At 40.0% G+C, this 22,450-nt stretch overlaps 1 protein-coding gene and 1 long non-coding RNA gene across 2 annotated transcripts in view; one reads left to right on the top strand and one right to left on the bottom strand.

The window, feature by feature from the left end:
- The window catches only part of LOC124879942 (oxysterol-binding protein-related protein 10), a 140,692-nt gene that overhangs the window by 8,611 nt on the left and 109,631 nt on the right, over window positions 1-22,450 (top strand). Inside the window, exon 2 of the mRNA XM_047384804.1 lies at window positions 7,476-7,651. Coding sequence (XP_047240760.1) covers window positions 7,476-7,651 — 176 coding nt within the window. The remainder of the gene's footprint in view (window positions 1-7,475; window positions 7,652-22,450) is intronic.
- LOC124879947 lies at window positions 6,304-15,394 on the bottom strand. Its single transcript, XR_007041178.1, has 3 exons — window positions 15,352-15,394; window positions 11,940-12,054; window positions 6,304-6,837 (listed from the first exon to the last, which is right to left on the bottom strand). It is a non-coding gene; the product is annotated as an uncharacterized LOC124879947 (long non-coding RNA).

Genomic DNA, 22,450 nt, shown 5'->3' with positions numbered 1-22,450 from the left:
ATTTATTTAGTCTTTTTGTCATGTTATAAAATCACTATGAATTGCTGGCAGCACTTGTCTGAACAGTTTGCTCTCTAACCCACACAATTACTTGCTTAGAACTAGAGCTAAATTCCTGGGCATTTTACACGGATGTTTTAATTCATGGTGTCTTTTTTTTTTACTTCAATGATGGAGGTCTTTAGCATGGTTGTTAAACGCACGTGGTTATGATGGTGTTTGTCACAGGAGTTTTAGGCTCATGTAATCCTAAATCCATAAGAGGGGTAAGAGCACTATCTGGACAATCTCTTGGTCCCCTGGTGTTCAGCATTTAAGCTATTAACAGCTAATATCTAAAAGTGCCTGCAGCATTTAATTATGAAAACGTGAAGGAGATGAACCTAGGTTCATCTGGAGTGATTATGGATGTTGGTCACGTTCCGGAGTGCAGCATGGAGGGAAACACACTGTGTATGTGTGTGTTCGTGGCCACCTGTGTCATGTGGGAAGCAATCTGAGAGTAGCCAATTCTGCACTGCATGAGTGGACATTCGTTAGCATAAAGCGCCATTGTGAAGTGTAGCTGATTTATGTGTCCGTGTGAAGAGTCAAAGTCAAATTTACTCTATATCGATCGATAGATCGATCGATATAGATATATTGATGCGTATATGTGTGTGTGTAAATGAAGAAACATTTGGAGATTTGTAATGTTATTTTTTAGCCTCCATAATCATAATACCAATTTTTTAACTACAAAGAAAAAAAAGATAGCCAGAAACCACGACAACCACAACTAAACTTTGTCTTTGTGTTGAAAACTTTAGTTATTGAGGAGAAATTATCAATATCCAAAATACTTCTGCTTTTTAGGAAAGTTATTTGTTCGGAAAAAACTCTTCCTTTTGTATTTTGATATAGTGTAAATGTTTATTTTATCACCACCTACTGGCTCAACTTTGGTATTTTAGCTTTAATTTCATTGCTGTCTACCTTCTCGTCTAGACGATTATACTTGATTATAAAAAAAAGAAATATTTACTGGGAAAAATATCCAGAGTTGTGTAGTTAGGCTGTTATTTTTCCACAGGTATGGAAAGATACATTTAGGAGAGGACTATTGCTTTATCCTTTGTATTTATAACTCAGACACTGATATAAAGTTGCAGTGCAAACCTTAAAGGAAAGTTATGAAGTTGAACAGAGTAGTTTGCTGTGCTGCATTCCTGTCAAGCTTCAGCTCTTTCAGCATAAACACAGAGATAGTTGTGTGTCAGTCACGATTTACCTGCTCAAGGTTTTGTTGCTGTAATGTAAGCTAGTGTGCCGGTTCAGGACAAACACCACCTCTGCAGGCTTAGTGTGATTATCTGGATGTAGTAGAGGCTGATTGGTTCTGCAGAACCGGACCGCAGGCAGCTTTCGATTGTGAATTGTGGCTGAGAGCTGCTTATTAGTGTGGTAGTGTTGGGAACAGAGTTAGGAAGCAAGTCAACATATTTCAAATTTAGATTTAGACTTGCACTGGTTAATAAGGATTTTTCATGCTTAATCTGGTCTTTCTGCTACTGTTTATGAAATGTGAGCTGGTATCCAAACACTTGTATGCACATCAAAGAATATGAAACATTTAGGCCTCTCACAATCTTCTTTTTAAACATCTCATCACATGAAATGTGGCTTTGATCATGTAGGATATGAGGATCCTGAATCTATGCCTTCTTAAGTAGTCGAGAGTATAGGGAGCACACAGAGAGGATGAATCTTTCCTTTTCAAATGCACTCAGGACTGTGCTTCTTTGATTAAAACTGAGGTAATACAGCTCTCCTGTGAGTGTCTGTTGTTGATAAAAAGAGATACTTATAGAGTTAGCTAGGCATCCTGGTAATTTCAGTGACTGGTTAGTCTTTTGATGCCCAGCTTGAGGAATTCAGTCCATTACAGTTCGCTGTGGATGGCTTGTAGCTAGAAATACAGCACAAATTTTATGTAATAAGCTCAACTTCTCAGGTTCAAGTAATCGTTGTTGTGAGCACATCGAGCTGAAGTTATTGTTGAATGATCCAAAGGAAGTAAAGCTTGGTAGCAGGTGTTTTTGTACATTTAGAAATCAATTAACAATTAAGCTTCGTGATATGTTCTAGAGATAACATTAACTGAAATAACTGATCTTAACACAGGCAGTCACATATACAGGGGTTGGACAATGAAACTGAAACTCCTGTCATTTTAGTGTGGGAGGTTTCATGGCTAAATTGGACCAGCCTGGTAGCCAGTCTTCATTGATTGCACATTGCACCAGTAAGAGCAGAGTGTGAAGGTTCAATTAGCAGGGTAAGAGCACAGTTTTGCTCAAAATATTGAAATGCACACAACATTATGGGTGACATACCAGAGTACAAAAGAGGACAAATTGTTGGTGCACGTCTTGCTGGCGCATCTGTGACCAAGACAGCAAGTCTTTGTGATGTATCAAGAGCCACGGTATCCAGGGTAATGTCAGCATACCACCAAGAAGGACGAACCACATCCAACAGGATTAACTGTGGATGCAAGAGGAAGCTGTCTGAAAGGGATGTTCGGGTGCTAACCCGGATTGTATCCAAAAAACATAAAACCACGGCTGCCCAAATCCGTCAGGAGCTCCACAGGGTCAATATACACGGCCGGGCTGCTATAGCCAAACCTTTAGTCACTCATGCCAATGCCAAACGTCAGTTTCAATGGTGCAAGGAGCGCAAATCTTGGGCTGTGGACAATGTGAAACATGTATTGTTCTCTGATGAGTCCACCTTTACTGTTTTCCCCACATCCGGGAGAGTTACGGTGTGGAGAAGCCCCAAAGAATCGTACCACCCAGACTGTTGCATCATGGCATTCCCTTGGCCCAATACTTGTGCTAGATGGGCACATCACTGCCAAGGACTACTGAACCATTCTTGAGGACCATGTGCCTCCAATGGTTCAAACATTGTATCCTGAAGGCGGTGCCGTGTATCAGGATGACAATGCACCAATACACACAGCAAGACTGGTGAAAGATTGGTTTGATGAACATGAAAGTGAAGTTGAACATCTCCCATGGCCTGCACAGTCACCAGATCTAAATATTATTGAGCCACTTTGGGGTGTTTTGGAGGAGCGAGTCAGGAAACGTTTTCCTCCACCAGTATCACGTAGTGACCTGGCCACTATCCTGCAAGAAGAATGGCTTAAAATCCCTCTGACCACTGTGCAGGACTTGTATATGTCATTCCCAAGACGAATTGACGCTGTATTGGCCTCAAAAGGAGGCCCTACACCATACTAATAAATTATTGTGGTCTAAAACCAGGTGTTTCAGTTTCATTGTCCAACCCCTGTATGTAGTTATATATCACTGTAAAACTGAAAATTAGCATTGGCATTCTGAGTCAAAATAGCAGCCAGGTGCTGCTTATTAAATGTGCTTGATTATTTAGTCATTAGTAAGTGTGATCACATCTATAAATGCAGGAGCTTTGTAATTTTCTGCTTTGGAACATGCAGGTGGGTGTTATTACAATGCCAAAACGGAAAGACATCAGCAATCACCTTAAAGAAGCAATTGTTGCTGTTTATTAATCTGGAAATAATACAGACATATTATTTGCATTATGTTAGCAGCGATTTTTGCTAGAATGACTGAACATTTCCCTGGTGGCATTAGGCTGCCCCTCCACCACTTGTTGATGAGCACTGCCGGAAAGCAAAAAGACAAATTTAGCCTTTTCGATATATTTCCAGTTGCAAAAAACACATTAAGTTATGTTGTGGAAACTAAACTATCCATCACTCCTATTAAGGTAATGCTGTTAATAGTTCAGGTGGCAAGCTAAGAACATTATGTCAGAGATGCAACTGACTGCAGTCTGGCTACCCCAGCAGATAGCCTGACTAATCCAGCCAGTATTTGCTTTTTACATTGGTGTTACTCTATAAAGAGCAGGACATCAAGCACTTAAAATTGCTACAAAAGTTTGCTAAATTTGTTACAGATTTTTTCTTTGAATCTTTGTTTTACAACTAAACTGTTGTTACTCAAGTTTATCATACCTAGAATTCTATACAGGCCCATGCTTAGTAATTTTTCTCATATAAATAAACCTTATCTTTCAGGTTTTAATATGAAATTTGCTATTTATTTTAGGATGTTATTAAAAATTGACTTTGAGAGATACTTAAAACAAAAAGATTACATCACTTTAACACAAGACAAAATGGTGCAATTCAGAGAGGGGTAATTTATTCAACAAATGAGACAACTCAAGAGTTCATTACTTGCTCAGACAAGAAAGGCAGATATTTAAAGCAAACGTCAGGATGCCGAGAAAACCAATCGATCAAATCTAAACCAAACCTGAATTGAGAGCCAGTGATTGTTGGCATATTTTCTCCAAGTGGGATGCTGAGATGTTCCATGTTTGATGGTTGTATGTTTCTGTTTTGAAGAGATGAATGAGTATCATTGAAAGCAGCTTCTAATCACACCACAAGATGGTACAACGATGACTATTCATACATTTCCTGAAAGCCACTTTACTACAGAACAAATATCACTGATACTGCCTGCCAACAATGAGGGTGATTCACTTCCTTGCTCTGCTCTCTTGTCCCTCTGAGCATATTTTGAGAATTAACCACCAAGCAAGCAGCGAGATGCAATTCTGCTGACAAGCTAGTCCTTGCAGCATCGATGGGATTGCATTAGGAAATAAGAGTACTACTGTTAATGAGAACAAATTGCTTGACTAAGCTTTTTATACAGTCTAATTATTGTTGTGATTTATTGGAATAATGGGGAAACCAAATAAGCTGTTTATTACTGCAAATGTTAAATGATACCAACTGGAAATTAAATGCAGTTTTCATGAAAAATGTATATCTTGGCCATGTTTGTTTTAGGCATAAGCTATTATGGGATTCTGATGTTAAAATAACCATAAGCAATAATACCAAGGTTTCACTATATCACTGTGTTGAAATGAAAAATAAAATGCGGTTAAAATTACAGGTGGCAAGATAAGAACAGCGGTGGGGCGGCGGTGGCATAAAGTATCACTGTCGCCTCTTCAGAATATTTTCCCTAAGTTTGGGGAATTATCAGGATGTTTTTGGGAAATATGTTTTGTGTTTTTTGTCACCAGTGCTTTTTGTCTAACGTTGAATGACTTTCTTTAACCGAGGCAAGCAAGTCCTGCTGTTAGATGTTGTTCTGGGTTCTTCTGTGTGCTCCTTAAACTAATTTGCACTCGCAGCCTTAAACTAATTTTGGTAGGCTGGCCACTCCTGGGAAGGCTTCCCACTTGTTCATGGTTTCTCCATATGTGGATTCTGGATCTTACTGTGGTTCACTGAAGTCCCAAATCCTTAAAAATGTCTTTATTACCCTTTCCAGACTAATAAATGTCAGTGACTTGGGATCTTTTAATCTACTTCATGTTGTCAGAAAGGTTCTGTTTTACTGATCTCTTGATTCTAAAAGGATAGCATTAGTAAGGTCAGTTAGTAATGTTATTAAACTCTGCTTGTAAAAGCACAATTCTTCATGTAACAACGGTTTCCATACTTTTACATTTTCCATGCTTTTTGTATTTACTCACGTTGATGATCTGAAACACTGAAGTGTGACCAAAAAGTAAAAATCAAAGAAATCTGTGAGGGTTATAAGGTTATCAGTATTGGTGAGCTCCTCATCATACCTGAGATATTCTCTGTCGGCTGGACTGTTTCATCTATTATGTGCCCATTTGCCATTTTTCTAACTCGGATGATTTTAGACACTAATTTATGAATAAGCATGTCCTAAAACAGAACATTTTCTGATACTACAAAATGACCACTTAGTAGGATTCAGTCACATAGCTTAAATTAAGCTCCAAATTTAGCTTTCAGGAATTTTATAATCAAGTTACTTAGTTAATCATTTAAGTCATAGTAATTACAATGCAGTAGTTCAGTAATCAGTTACATAATCAACTATACAGTGGGATATCTATCCATCTTGCATGACAAAATGCTAATTTTCTTTTAACTGCTGTTTGCAATTATAGCATTACAGTCAACTTTGTTTCCTCTGGATAAATTTCCTTCAGTCATGTCTTCAGTGCTGTTTAGAGGAATTTAATTTATTATTTAGAATAACTGTATTTGGTGCCAGCATGTCAATTACTGTATTGCACTTAGAAGGGTAGTAACACTTTTTCAAATCAATATTTCACCCTTCATTTCTGCAGTTTGGAGATAATTTATTGAATATAGTTAGATTAAAATCTTGCCCATTCCCATCTGCCTTCCGGAAGTAAAAACGTGGCTCATTGCTGAATCTGTGGCCTTGCAGGTTGGGTAATATCAGCAGCACTCTGACATGAGAGACTGAGTATCAAGCCCAGGGTTTGCTCACAGCATCATTTATCATGTTAGGTCTGCAGTGAGCTCCAACTGCAAAATCCAAGACTGCCTGGAGAGGTCAACGGTAAAAGGCCCCATTCTGCTGACTGAACAACAGGGTGATAGGACTTGATGTTCTGTCAGGGTGGTATACATGCAGTGCGCGAGGGAGAAAAAGAGCAGGCTGGATGTAAACTGACGCAGGCAGATTGTTTTCCGGCTGGCTTTGGTCGACACAAGTCAGCGCCTCTGCTGATGGAAGAGGGCAAGGCCGTGGGAGGGGATCAGTTTTCAGACAGCTGACAACTGAAAACCGCAGGTTGAGAAGCAATGGATGGAACATTTCTCTGATTACAGAAATGATGAGACAGGGCAAAGCGGAAGCAGAATGCGGGTCAAACATACGTCCCTTCCTCAGGCAACTGTGCACTCTGGTCTGTGTTGAACTGTAATGACCAGAATAAATCGTTAAGCAGTTCAGACAGGCCAGTTTATTGAACATCATATCCAATCCTTTCAGCACAGGCAGTGAAATGCTTCTGCCTCTCTGTTTCTTATATGTCACGAGTCTTACTGACTCTGAATTGTCTGGTAAGAGATAAACAAGGAAGAGATTCGGTTACACACGGGCTTTGTTTGAATCGTTAATCACAGACAGGAATATGTGGGGATCATCCTCCAAGAGTTCACTTCTGGGTTCTACTCATAGGATGCTGGCTCGATCTTAGATGTCAACATGCAGAGAAATGGTTTGACGACAACATGAATTTAAGGGAGGTGTAATTAAAAATATCCTGCATGGGAGGTGAAAAATATGAAGGTGTGATGTTTATTTTTTTCTGCATCATCTCACTTTCATTCATATTTCTTCTCCTCCTCGTTGCATTTATTTTTACTATTTCCCACAACCTAAGAAGTTTGTTCAGCAGAAAAATTAAAAAGTTTCACAATCATAATGTGAACATAAAGCAAAATGATGGCGATGATAACAGTAATGGTGCGTTTTCTATTTCCCTCTTGGCTCTCTTCTTCTGTGGTTCATTAATCTCTTAACTCCCTTCTGTTCTTCTCTGTGTTCCTGCAGGTACTTTGTGTTGGATCCAGAGCTCGGCCAGCTACAGTACTTCATCAACGAGCAGGGGAAAACCCAGAAGCCCCGAGGGTCCTTACCCCTCATCGGTGCCTCGGTAACTACGAGTGATGAGGCTCCACACATGTTCATCGTGCACTCCGTCAATGGGGAGCTTTACAAACTTAAAGGTATGAACTCAAACTGAGTTAGACTTCCATGCATGACAGAGAACGAACTCGGAGTCAAATTTCTGTCTGAGACAAACTACTGGGTTAAAAAAGCCAATAAGTTAAAGCAACTGGAAATTTTATGACCCTGTGATATTCATATTTTTTTTCTTCCCAAAGACCATGGGAGTTTTTGCACCTCCACCATCAGTTTCAGCCTCACAGAGGAATTAATAGCAGTATTTTAAGCTAACCGGATGAGTGACTGTGGGGGGTATTTTCTGCGCAAAGACCAGCAAGCCGCTGAGGATGCTTCAAGCCGCTGAGCATGCTTATTTGATCAATATTTTTATCCTTGTGAAGTGCCCCCATACAGGTCCTTCTCAAAATATTAGCATATTGTGATAAAGTTCATTATTTTCCATAATGTCATGATGAAAATGTAACATTCATATATTTTAGATTCATTGCACACTAACTGAAATATTTCAGGTCTTTTATTGTCTTAATACGGATGATTTTGGCATACAGCTCATGAAAACCCAAAATTCCTATCTCACAAAATTAGCATATTTCATCCGACCAATAAAAGAAAAGTGTTTTTAATACAAAAAACGTCAACCTTCAAATAATCATGTACAGTTATGCCCTCAATACTTGGTCGGGAATCCTTTTGCAGAAATGACTGCTTCAATGCGGCGTGGCATGGAGGCAATCAGCCTGTGGCACTGCTGAGGTCTTATGGAGGCCCAGGATGCTTCGATAGCGGCCTTTAGCTCATCCAGAGTGTTGGGTCTTGAGTCTCTCAACGTTCTCTTCACAATATCCCACAGATTCTCTATGGGGTTCAGGTCAGGAGAGTTGGCAGGCCAATTGAGCACAGTGATACCATGGTCAGTAAACCATTTACCAGTGGTTTTGGCACTGTGAGCAGGTGCCAGGTCGTGCTGAAAAATGAAATCTTCATCTCCATAAAGCTTTTCAGCAGATGGAAGCATGAAGTACTCCAAAATCTCCTGATAGCTAGCTGCATTGACCCTGCCCTTGATAAAACACAGTGGACCAACACCAGCAGCTGACACGGCACCCCAAACCATCACTGACTATGGGTACTTGACACTGGACTTCTGGCATTTTGGCATTTCCTTCTCCCCAGTCTTCCTCCAGACTCTGGCACCTTGATTTCCGAATGACATGCAGAATTTGCTTTCATCCAAAAAAAGTACTTTGGACCACTGAGCAACAGTCCAGTGCTGCTTCTCTGTAGCCCAGGACTGGGGAATGCGGCACCTGTAGCCCATTTCCTGCACACACCTGTGCACGGTGGCTCTGGATGTTTCTACTCCAGACTCAGTCCACTGCTTCCGCAGGTCCCCCAAGGTCTGGAATCGGCCCTTCTCCACAATCTTCCTCAGGGTCCGGTCACCTCTTCTCGTTGTGCAGCGTTTTCTGCCACACTTTTTCCTTCCCACAGACTTCCCACTGAGGTGCCTTGATACAGCACTCTGGGAACAGCCTATTTGTTCAGAAATGTCTTTCTGTGTCTTACCCTCTTGCTTGAGGGTGTCAATAGTGGCCTTCTGGACAGCAGTCAGGTCGGCAGTCTTACCCATGATTGGGGTTTTGAGTGATGAACCAGGCTGGGAGTTTTAAAGGCCTCAGGAATCTTTTGCAGGTGTTTAGAGTTAACTCGTTGATTCAGATGATTAGGTTCATAGCTCGTTTAGAGACCCTTTTAATGATATGCTAATTTTGTGAGATAGGAATTTTGGGTTTTCATGAGCTGTATGCCAAAATCATCCGTATTAAGACAATAAAAGACCTGAAATATTTCAGTTAGTGTGCAATGAATCTAAAATATATGAATGTTAAATTTTCATCATGACATTATGGAAAATAATGAACTTTATCACAATATGCTAATATTTTGAGAAGGACCTGTATGCTTATCTTGGTAAGTGCACTAAAACGGATTATGCACACAAAATCCAAACCCAGTGTGTTTATTAAGGATAGCTGTAAAGGGATCACACCACGGCTCTGAAGCCTGATGTTATTGATTATGGGACCCGAAGAACTCACCACTTTGGAGGTGTTGGTGCTTCTGCCTGGTTCACAGTCCTATTTAATGAGGGTTGCAGCATACAGTCATGTTCAATAAATTAGAATATGTGTTCCAGTGAGGCTTGTATTTTTTGAAAATAACCTATAAGCATCTTTAAAACATACCTTTCAAAAAGCTCACATTTCTGTAATAAAAAAAGTTTTTTTTATTGGTCTGATCTAATATTCTTATCTTAAATGTCATGTTTTCATTAGCTGTAAGTAGAAGTTAACCTCATAATTAATATAAATAAAGGCTTGAAAACATCAGATGTGTGCAGCTTAATGAGCTAAGTTACTGAAATAAATGAACGTTTTCACAATATTTTAATTTACTGAATGGGCCTATATAGCTATCTCAGTGTCCAATGCGCCTTAGCACAGGACATTTCTTTGGTTGTTTCTTTTTTTGCTTGTTGAGATTTAGTTGCAGCCACCATGTCAAGCGAATTACAGTAAAAACATCTTGGATGCCGCTGCTGCTATCAGGCTTCATGCAGCACCCAGAACACAGATATGCTGCTACCACAATTATGAACCACCATGCTTTTACCCCGGAGAAAGTATACATGCTCAAATCTGTTGGGGAACTCTCATTCTCCATCATGTGTAATGGGGAGAGCACTGATTTCAAGATGCACTCCTAGAAGCGTTCTGCATTATCAAGCAAAGACTTAAATAAAGATATCACATCAGTGTGACACACTGATGTGATAATATTATGTTACAACGCTTCATGATGTTTAATTAGTAAGGCAATTAAATAAATAAAATAAATAATAAATTTAACCATAACTCTGGGTTAAAAATGCGGATAATAAGGAATTCATCTGCATAAAAAGCTAAATACTAGTTAAAATGGTTCTGCAGGAGCCTGGTGACTGCACTAAAGGCCTCTGCTCTCTGTGACCTGCATCCACTGAAGCGGGAGCAACTCCTTTTTACTGTTGCTCCATTTGAGCCGCTGGAATGCCCTTTTGCAGCCTCGAGGGGGAGGATATCAGAATAACTTGGCCTATATTCCCTGAATAACTCCATGATCCAGTGAATTGAGCTAAGTGGAGAAAATGATCCAGAAATGTCTTGGTTCTGTACTGTGGCTCATGTAATAGAGGAAGTTCTAGTTCTGGTGACGTTGTGAGATATCAGATTAATACATTTTCAGTCAAACTGAACATCAGAGCTCTTTTCTCACAACAAAATATTTCAGATCATCATATTAATTTTAATATCAGACAAAGATAACCTGAGTAAAAGCAGCTTTTAAATGATGGGTTCATTTATTTATGGAAAAAAACTATCCAAAACCTATGTATAAATGTAACTGTCCCATAAAGCTAATAACTGGTGGTGCCGTCTCCTGGCAACCCAGATAGGTATGGGTTGTCATGTGTCGTAATGTTGGCTATTATTTAAGATGTAATAAGAATTTTGTAGGTGTTTTGCAGAAAAATGAACGTTCTGTGTTATCTTTACGTTAGAGATTGTATTAATTTTTTTATCGATCATTTCACCAACGCATGCTAATGTAAACAAACATAGGTGAGTCCCTTGCAGCAACGGTAGTATTTACAGCATTCTTCTAGACTCAGTCCTTTTGAGTACAAATTTAGCAGGAATGGGCTGAGAGTGATTATTGTTCTTTGTTTTTCCTTATAACAGGAATGAATGATGCGATTGTAATCAAATTTACACAATAACTTAGCCATTAGGTGCTGCTTTTTCCTGCTAATGCGGGTTCATGTCACTCGCCACTCTGTCCCTTCATACTTAAAGTGGAAATATTATGCAAAATCCACATTTTTAGCCTTTAATTTGTTGTGTACTTGGAGTCTGTAGTAGTGCAGAAAAGTTCAATTTAGTCTCTAGATTTTGCAGAGATATCTCTATTCTGTTTGGATCATGTTTTTCAGTCTGTTCAGTTTTTCATCATCTGTTACATTTTTCCAACTGTTATGTTACCGTATTTGCTGCGGAACTGCTAAACAATGTCATGGAGTCGTGGCTGATCCATTTCGCGTATCTACCATTTTTATTTCTCGCTGTGATTTTGTAGTCCAAGCTCTAGTATGCCTATGCTGAAACAGGATAAGTTCAGTTTGGGTGTTGGGTGTGTCAACCCACGCAATTCATTACACGACCCCCCAGCATCAGAACCTCTTCAAAGTGCCTGGTTATATTTTATTTTTCATGGAAATTTTCCCACCTCAGTGGCGAAACTCCTATTTCTCCACTTTAAGACGATCACTTCAGCAGTCTCCTCCAGTATCAAGAAGGATTTGCTGAAAGACTTCATCTGATTAAGGGGTCAGTTCTTCTGTCTATGGAAACAACGGACACAGGAAAGCGGTAAGCTGCAAATAATGATGAAATGACAACAAACGTTATTTTAGACATAAATTTATTGTGTGTTGATGTCCTGGTCATATGGTTCTGTTAGCAGTAGCATCGTGCCTTCTGCTGATGTTGGCGCTGTGTGCTGCTTTTAGCTCCTTGAGGACAGAACGGTGCTGCTTGTTTTGATTATTATTATTACATAAAACAGCTTAGCATTATTTTTGATGTTTTTGTCTTGTTTCTGTGGTGCTAGATCTTTGTTATCAAACTACAAAAATGGCCGAACAGGTTAAAGTGCAGCGCTCCTTGATCTGGAGGGTGGCGGGGTGTGAGTGCTTCAGTAGCATTTAAGGATACGGCAACAAAACAAGGTGCTCTCAGACGCACCTCAGAACAGGAAAAAGAGGAGCCTGTGGAGCTACAATAACAAGGGGTTCGGACCATATCATTGCAGTTCCACTTTATATAGACCACACCTGAAGGATTTAAGTGTGAGAAGGAAGGATTTAAAAGCATGATATGTCCTCTTAATGCTTGTTTCCAGGATAATATGATAGATTATATGCATCTGTTAGGGGAGTTGTAACATGGTTGTCTACTTAACATGGATATTAGTGGGGCTTCTCTGAGCTAAAACCTTTCTAGAAGCTGGATGCAGTGGGGCAAAAATCTCTTTTGACAGTGTGACAAAAAAGCACATATAGAAGAAATTTGTATGGGACAAATGGTTTTTTTCAGAGCAATGTAACTATTTCTTTTCTGAAATATTTTTGAACAGAATAAAAAACTGTGGCGCAGTTGTCAGCACTGTTGCCTTGCAGCAAGAAGGTCCTGGGTTCGACTCCCAGCCGGGGGTCTTTCTGCATAGAGTTTGCATGTTCTCCCCGTGCATGGGTTCTCTCCGGGAACTCCGGATTCCTCCCAAAGTCCAAAAACATAAGCTGGTGCCTATCTCCATTAGTCTATGGGCCGCCTCCCGCCCATAGACTGCTGGAGATAGGCACCAGCTTCCCCACGACCCACTATGGAAGAAGCGGTAGAAAATGATTGAAAATGAATAAAAAACTTCAATTTGCTTAAACGGCAGGAAGGCAGAGTGCTTTTAAAGGCACCACTGTCTGTCATAAAGATTAGCTTTACACTGATCTGGTAATACATGTCACAGGGTTAAAATGTGCCTTTAAATTTCAGCATGAAGTAATTTTTCACTGTTTGGGCTTTATAATCACCAAGTAACTAAACCTTTAAAAAGCATCCTTCTTCACAAAGTGATATACTTTTTTACAAAAGAAATTTGACCATGTTTTGCTAATCTGCACAAGGTACCACAGCCTGCTGGAATGAATCATGATATTTTGAAGCTTTAAAGTGTGCGCATTGTGCTTACATTGTCTTGTGACTATGAATCTGAAAATATTATTTAATATTTAATGTTAATACTTTAATATTTTATGAAATAATATTTCGGTCTGCTAAGGGTAGTCTTGTGAATACCAGCCCAGTAAGGCAGTGGTATTAGGACAAAATCAAAAGGGATGAGCTGAGCTCTGGCATTATTGAACAGCAAAACTCTGCAAACACGTGGAATTAATTCAGACAATTTCTTAAAATACAACTATTTATTAACAAAAATAAGTCAACTCAAAGTCAAACATATTTCGATCAACAAACTCTTTACTGTGCTAAAACAATCCAACTAAACTACCAAGCAGAATTAAAGAATAACGAAGACTAATGGGCTATGTACAATATAAACAAGTTGACATAAAAAAGAAACTGCTTAGTCAATCACTTAACCTGGATGGCATTAAATTGACCTGTGATAATTAAGTAAAAAACCTTGGTGTTACTTTTGACCAGGACATGTAATTTAAATCCCATATTAAACAGGTTTCATTGCACCCGGCCTGACTACGTATCTACCTGTGACACCTTTCTGGAGAGGGGAATCGTCCGAGCTTCTGCTGGCAACAACTTAATGCTCACCTTCTACAGATGATCCACATGGCCCTGTCTTTTAGTGTTTAACCCTTTCTCTCTCCTAGACATGGCTACTGACTGAGCTTCTACTGTAACTAACTCTATGTGCTCTCTTTCAGACTCTAACCTTGAAAACTGGCTCAGAGTTTCTGTTCCTTTTTTCTAGGTGAAACGACTAAAGGAGCTACATCCATTAACATTTACTTTTCTTTCCCATAGAAAGGACTCCTGGATCAGTGCTTCTGTGTTCTTTTTCTGTCTCTGCTCTGTTCTCTCAAACCCCCAGTCGGTCGTGGCAGATGGCCGCTCACATTCAGCCTGGTTCTGCTGGAGGTTTCTTCCTGTTAAAAGGGAGTTTTTCCTCTCCACTGTCTCTACATGCTCATCCAGGAGGAGTGAATGCTGCAAGTCACTGACTGGATGCAATCTGCTGGGTTTCCTTAGATAGAAAAACTTTTTATCCAATTTGAATAAATAACTGAATCTGACTGCACTGTTCAATGGTTAGGATTAATTGGAATGTATGAACCTGACTTTTGTGAAGTGCCTTGAGACGACATGTGTTGTGAATTGGCGCTATATAAATAAACTGAATTGAATTGATCAAAGATGATTGAAAATCATGACCAAAAGAGTGATGCAACATTACCATGCAATGTTTATGTTTGAGAACCAAGGGTTATCTTGAAGAATCTGGAAGTGAAGTTAGTCTTGGAACTAACTTAGGCAATAATCAGCATACCTTTAGACAATCATTCACAATGCAAGATCAGATAAAATATTATTTTAATAAAATAATGTTTTAAAGAATGATCTGCTGAATAAAACCAACCGTCTGGATGACTAATTCTCAACGGCGTCTCATTAGCTGCCTTTATTTATTAAAATAATATTTAAAGAAATATTAAGGAAAGAGTAAAATATTTAAGGAAATATTTTGAAAAAGGGCCAAATCTTTCTGGAGAAATGGGCTCATGTATGCAGGCACGTGTTCTTAGCTGTTAGCAGTTAAAGCTAACAAAAGAATCTGATAGCTTAGCACCAGAATCAAACACATACCTTTAAAATACCAGAGTTAATAAAAGGGTTAAAATGCATAAGCGTGGACGGCGCGTTATGATCAATCTTCTGTGTTTAAAATCACCCTTTAAATAAAGTTTGTCTGAACTTTAAAAAAACACACAAACACAGAACACAAAATTGAGCACATGTGCTGCAGATAGCCTGCTAGCACCAAGATAGCTGAGTTTCACAAACAAAACCAAACTTCATAAAATGGAAAACGTTTTAGATCATTTCACCTTAAATCACTTCTCTCTGCCCAAACCCTAACCTTGTATGAACCGTGCTGAGGAGGAGTTGTCCGGTCGACGACAAAGTTTGAAGAAACATCCTCTTTGAACAACGGTTAGCTTCAGCTAACCTCAGTCTGTTGCCGGCCAACTGCATGTTACCACGGTGACGCGTTCCGTTGTCCTTCCTTGGGAAACTGCTTCACTCGACGTCGTGCTGGGAACTCTGTAATTTCTGTAGACCTCAGAGTCGAAAGTAGGTTAATGCAATTTATTTTGAAAGTTCGAGGAAAGACTGTGCTGGCCTTCCACATTGTAACTATGGCTGTGGGTCCCAACATTGTCACACTCAATATGCGAGTCTGGGGCTTTTTGTTTTGTTGCAGAACAAAGATGAATAGTATTTAGAGTCTTTTTAGAAAATGAAGCTATAAATCAAATAAAGCTCCTATTTGACACTGAGTCAATGAGATATGTTTCAGCAGGATGCAAACCGGCTCATTGGGATGACTTCATTATGCATCCAAATTATTAAAATGCAGTATTTTAAGTGCCTCGAGTCATTAAGATGGATTCACAGTTAAGCATCCAGTGATGAGCTCTGTTAGCTGTGGAGTTATGTGGGCGGTTATTAACTTTCCTTGAGTATTAATTTGAGGTAAGATAAAATAGAACCTGTGTTGTGTGCTTAAGTGCTAAGTTCCATTCTTCCTGTTTTTTGTGCAAAAATAAAGAAGAATAAAAAAATCATTGAACATTACCTATAAAAAAGGCAAACAGCAAATTTAAATTCAGGCATCATCAGCACTGGCTTTAACATATCAAACATCACTTTCGGTTTCCCTCCATATGCAGGCTTTGCGCACACAAATGGTCTCGTTCTGTTTACAGAAGTGTTTGGTCAGTAAAATACATCTTTCTGGTTTCGAAGCGCGAGTTGGTAATGTGTGTGCGACTTAATCACGGGAGTGGGTGGGTCCGCGGATCTTACTGCAGATAATTTGCCTCGAGGAATTTTACTTGTTAAGGAACTTCAATCATTCGAGGAACTATTTCAACCCTAGTTACAAACTGTAATGGTCAGCAGTAGGTTATTAAAAAATAAATTTTCATTTCTCACAACAGCTTATTATTGAAAACAAAGATTACATTTCTATAGTGTGGTCATTAAAGGATATTTAGTTTCAACATATTCTGTCTACAGGTATTTTTTTTTTTGAAGAAATGTCAATAACAGTGCTACCAACTGCACGGTGGCGCAGTTGGTAGCGCTGTTGCCTTGCAGCAAGAAGGTCCTGGGTTTGATTCCCGTCCGGGGGTCTTTCTGCATAGAGTTTGCATGTTCTCCCCGTGCATGAGTGGGTTCTCACCGGGTACTCCGGCTTCCTCCCACAGTCCAAAGACATGCCTGTTAGGTTAATTGGTCTCCCTAAATTGCCCTTAGGTCTATGAATGAGTGTGTGCATGGTTGTTTGTGTGTTGCCCATAGACTGCTGGAAATAGGCACCGGCTCCCCCGCGACCCACTATGGAATGAGCGGTAGAAAATGACTGACTGACTGTAAATAAAATATGGTTGTGAAGTGCTAAACAGAATGCATGTCCATCAAATACATGTATGCTTATATTCATGCGTTCTTACATACAGATATTCTTACATATATGCAATCATGCACAGATGAATGCATGCATGGATTTATACTAGCATGTGTCCATGTATGCATACATAAATACTGACATAGATGCATACATGTGAATATATACAAACATAAATATAGTCAAAAATACTTTCCTAACCCCAAAGTTAAGGTAAATATAGTTTTAACTCAAATTAAGTTTCTTCAAAGACTCATCAATGCTGATGGATGTGTGCAGGAAGGATCTCCGTATATTTCAGTATTACAACAGATCTGAAGAAGCCTTTGACTTAAAACACTTTGTTGTAAGACAGTCTCATGAAGAGGATGCGTAGGGTTGTCTATAATGTTCTACGTTTTGTGAAACATATAGAAATCCCCAGAACAGAGCGAGCCAGTGTCTTACTGATTCGACCACCTTCCACATAAACTCTGCTAATCTGAATGCCTGTGAAAGTGAAAGATGAATATTTTGAAAATAAAAAAATACTTCTAAGATCCCGGCCGTGGAACACTGGACCAGCTCTATACACTCTACAGGGTACTTGAGGGTACTGGGAGTTTTCCAACCGGTTCACTTGTGTTTTGTGGACCTGGAGAAAGCATTCGATTGTGTCCCTCATGATGCCCTGTGGGGGGTGCTCCAGGAGTATGGAATCGGGGGCCCTTCATTAGGGGCCATCCGGTCCCTGTACGAGCGGAGCAGGAGTTTGGTCCGCATTGCCGGCACTAAGTCGGACCTGTTCCCGGTGCATGTTGGACTCTGGCAGGGCTGCTCTTTGTCTCCGGTCCTGTTCATAACTTTTATGGACAGGATTTCTAGACGCAGCCAAGGGCCGGAGGAAGTCTGGTTTGGGGACCAGTGGATTTCGTCTCTTCTTTTTGCGGATGACGTGGTCCTGTTGGCCCCCTCTAGCCAAGACCTACAGCATGCGCAGTGGCGGTTCGCAGCCGAGTGTGAAGCGGCTGGGATGAAGATCAGCTCCTCTAAGTCCGAGGCCATGGTTCTCGACTGGAAAAGGGTGGCTTGTCCTCTTCAGGTTGGAGGGGAGTTCCTGCCTCAAGTGGAGGAGTTTAAGTATCTCGGGGTCTTGTTCACGAGTGAGGGAAGAATGGAGCGGGAGATCGACAGACAGATCGATGCGGCTGCCACAGTAATGGGGGCACTGTGCCGGTCCGTTGTGGTGAAGAGAGAGCTGAGCCGAAAAGCGAAGCTCATAATTTACCGGTCGGTCTACGTTCCTACCCTCACCTATGGCCATGAACTTTGGGTCATGACCAAAAGAACGAGATCCCGGATACAAGCGGCTGAAATGAGCTTCCTCTGTAGGGTGGCCGGGCACTCCCTTAGAGATAGGGTGAGGAGCTCGGCCATCCGGGAGGGGCTCGGAGTAGAGCTGCTGCTCCTCCACATCGAGAGGAGCCAGTTGAGGTGGCTCGGGCATCTATACCGGATGCCTCCCGGACGCCTTCCTTGGAAGGTGTTCCAGGCACGTCCCACCGGGAGGAGGCCCAGGGGACGTCCCAGGATACGCTGGAGGGACTATGTCTCTCTGCTGGCCTGGGAGCGCCTTGGGCTCCATCCGGAGGAGCTGGAAGAGGTGTCTGGGGAGAGGGACGTCTGGGTGTCTCTGAGTCTGATGCCCCCGCGACCCGGTCCCGGATAAGCAGAAGACGACGAGTACAAGTACTTCTAAGATCCAATTATGAAATTAAATATATTGTTAGTCTCATTTAATGTAAAACACATTATACTGAATAAAAAAGATTTTTGGGGGGAAAAACTAAGAAGAAATGATCAAGATCACTACTTTGAAGGAATAACGCTGGACTCTAAAGGAAGATCTGACTTTTAGTCATTATAAGTACCCTACATCTCCTCTTTAAGGACACCATCATTAGAGCTAAAATCCGTCATATTCTCATTATTGGACCTTTTCATTCCTTCATAGTGCCTTCATTAATAGCTTTCATTAGGAGCCACACAAGTGATTCAGTCTCTGACTTCCTCAATTTGGCATTTGTTCAAGTAAAGCCTAATTATTCTGCTTGAATGTGACATCCACATTGTCTTGCATGTAAATCTTAAATTAACTGCTCCACACTAACTCATAAAAGGAGTTTGCAGCACACATTAGATATAGGTAATAAATGTCAATTAGGGATGTAGTTAAACCTGTAATTGCAACAAATTATCTTTCAGTGTATAATGTCGTGTTGCAGCTTTAAGTAAGAAGATTCATAGGGCTTATGTGAAGCATCACTGTGATGATTTTATGGGCTAGTTACTGGGCTCCTCTATTCATTGTGGGTCTTGTCAGTTTGTCCATTTAGTTGAAAATATATATTCAATGTGCCCCTTTAAAATCTGCAAACACTTTCATCGAACCAAACTGCTCGTCCAAGCATTTGTCCTCACACTCGACATTATCATAACCAGTAACCTCTTTCATGGGGCTGTAATTAGTTGAGGCTGGCAGTGCTTTAATTGACCGAGGAGGAGGTTTCTTTGTCCATCTTTCTGCAGCTTTTAGATATTGTTCACCATGCTGTCAAGAAAGGAGATTGGGTTTATTGGGATTAGTGGTAATTTGTTTCTGCCACCGACGGTTCTTGCATGAATAGTAAATGGCAAAATAGGCTTTTTATTGCATAATCTTCAGGTTTGACCAGGGATTTTCAGTTATTTCTCTAAGGCGGTCATTATGCCAAGAAAGTGTTGAAAATGCTCTCTTTTGTGATCTCACACACAAAGGTCTTATAAACCTCAGTTTGTGTTTTAAACAATCTCTGTAGAGTAATCCAGATGAGGTCTGAAATGCAGACTAGATTCCATATTATAAATATTAATTATTATACATAAATATTGCTTGAGCTGTGAATCATATACTTTAGTGTAATCAAGCATCTGTGGTGTACAGTTTTTCCTTATGTTGCCTACACTGTCGGCACAGTGCATACCTTACTGATGGTGTGATTAGTAATTTAATGCTGTCAACTGAATGACGGAAATGACTTGAAATGGTCTCCCACATTGTTGTTAATAAACGTTGGTTCACATTTTGTTAAACATTGTTTTCAGCTGACAGAAGGCCCCATATTTGACTGTGGAATACATTATTTATACAGACGACTTCTTGGTTTTTTCTATGACTGCAAGGGGCCCAGGTCCTGTAGCTGCCTAACAAGCACAGATCATCACAACTCCACCACCTTGTTGGCATAAGATGTTTGTGGTCATATGGTGTTTTTTGTTCTTTCCAAAACTGGTCCTATAAATTGATGCCAAACATCCTTGCTTTCACATTATCTGTCAAAGAAACCTTGTTTCAGACAGGTTATTTTTTTTTCTTTAGTGGCAAGAAACTTTCTTCTAGCACTCCTTTCTCTTATTGTACTGTTTTGAACCTAATAGGCTTTTCTGTAACTGCCTTTTGTTTCTCTTTTTCATTTGATGTCATTTCTTTCAGCATTACACAGATTGACTTTTGGATGGATTTGATGAAAACTGGCTTACTTGTGTAGACTGGCGGTTGTCTCATATGTTTTCCACTTGTGAATAATCATTCTCTCTGTGGAACAGTGGACCTTAAATTGTTTGAAAATGACTCTACAAATCTTCCCAAATTGACAAGGATCAGTTGCTACTGTAAGCATATTGCTGCCATATTTTCATTTTGACATTGTGTTATCATATTTTTGTATGATACAAAGCAGCAAACTGGCAAAACTTTGGCTTTTTAGAGGTGGTCACATTTGTTGATTACCAAGTACATTTGGTTAGCAATATCTGACTGCTACTTTCACTCTTAAATCCTATGGAAGTAGGAAGGATGTAGATTAGTTTCAGTTTTGTTTAATAGATGACGCCAGTGTGGAATCTTTTGTGTGTTTTTGCCCACTTAATGTTATATTTCAATCACTATAAGACCAGATAATTTCTAATATTTCCTGATACATGAAACCCTTTGAAGGAAGGGGAACTTTCTTTTTTACCATGACTGAAGATTGCACGTGTTTATCTGAGTTGTTTAGTTGTTTTTTTAACCAAATTTCCTTTGGTGGTATTGCAGAGCAGGAAGGGTTGAACTCGCCCTTAGCAAAATATATTCTGCACTGACTTAATGTAACCTTATGAACAGGTGCACATTAGCATAGACACATCCAGAGGCTGCTCTCCTCTCTATAGACGACTAATTATTTCTAATTACTGCTGAGCACATCACAGCCAGACGTTTTCCTGGTTGAGATTCAGAGGGTAAGTGTTGCTTTTAGAATAAGAGATGCCTGTGGATGATGACAACAAGATAAAAAGTCAGAAGCTTATTACTGGATATTATTGCAGAATGATGGCTCAGAGCAGGTGTTTCTGTATGAAAGCTGTTCTTCTGCAGAGACGAGCATTCACTCTCAGTGAAGCAAAACCTTTTGCTGGTGCACTTGTCTCATTTTTTTGCCAAGCTGCCTCTTCACTCGGAGGCTCTTTGTAGATATTTTAAATTCTGCACTGAAAGTGACTGACGGCTGCAAAATTACTTCTCTTTTACAGAGAAGCAGCCTTTTCCAATATGTCTAAACACTTGGCTTAGGTCAAAAATATCATATACCTGACTTCTGCAACTCTGTGTTCAGTTGTTCTTATTGGTCCTGAACAGTGATTATTGACTCCAGGTTGCAGAGGTGTTGAACTGATCAAACAGATTTTGTTCTCTTTAAACCACCCTTTATGTAATAGAGTGTATTTTTTAACAGCACCACAGGGGAATGTTGTCTTAACATCCCTTTTCACTCTGTACACCTCAGACTTCCAGAACAAGACACACTCCTGTCATCTGCAGAAATACTCAGATACATACATACATACATGTGTATATATGTAATATATATATACATACATAGACCAATATATATATCGTGTATATATGTATATATATATATATATATATATATATATATATATATATATATATATATATATATATAGACCAAAAAAAAAAGTATGAAACAACTGAAAATATGTCTTATATTCTAGGTTCTTCAAAGTAGCCACCTTTTGCTTTGATTACTGCTCCGCACACTCTTGGCATTCTGTTGATGAGCTTTAAGAGGTAGTCACCTGAAATGGTTTTCCAACAGTCTTGAAGGAGTTCCCAGAGATGCTTAGTACTTGTTGGCCCTTTTGCCTTCACTCTGCGGTCCAGCTCACCTCAAACCATCTTGATTGGGTTCAGGTCCGGTGACTGTGGAGGCCAGGTCATCTGGCACAGCACCCCATCACTCTCCTTCTTGGTCAAATAGCCCTTACACAGCCTGGAGGTGTGTTTGGGGTCATTGTCCTGTTGAAAAATAAATGATGGTCCAACTAAACGCAAACCGGATGGAATAGCATGCCGCTGCAAGATGCTTTGGTAGCCATGCTGGTTCAGTATGCCTTCAATTTTGAATAAATCCCCAACAGTGTCACCAGCAACG

This window comes from Girardinichthys multiradiatus, chromosome 13 (assembly GCF_021462225.1).
Source record: "Girardinichthys multiradiatus isolate DD_20200921_A chromosome 13, DD_fGirMul_XY1, whole genome shotgun sequence".
Classification (NCBI taxonomy): domain Eukaryota; kingdom Metazoa; phylum Chordata; class Actinopteri; order Cyprinodontiformes; family Goodeidae; genus Girardinichthys; species Girardinichthys multiradiatus.
The sequence above is the reverse complement of the archived record's forward strand: the minus strand, read 5'-3'. Positions and strand labels throughout refer to the sequence as shown.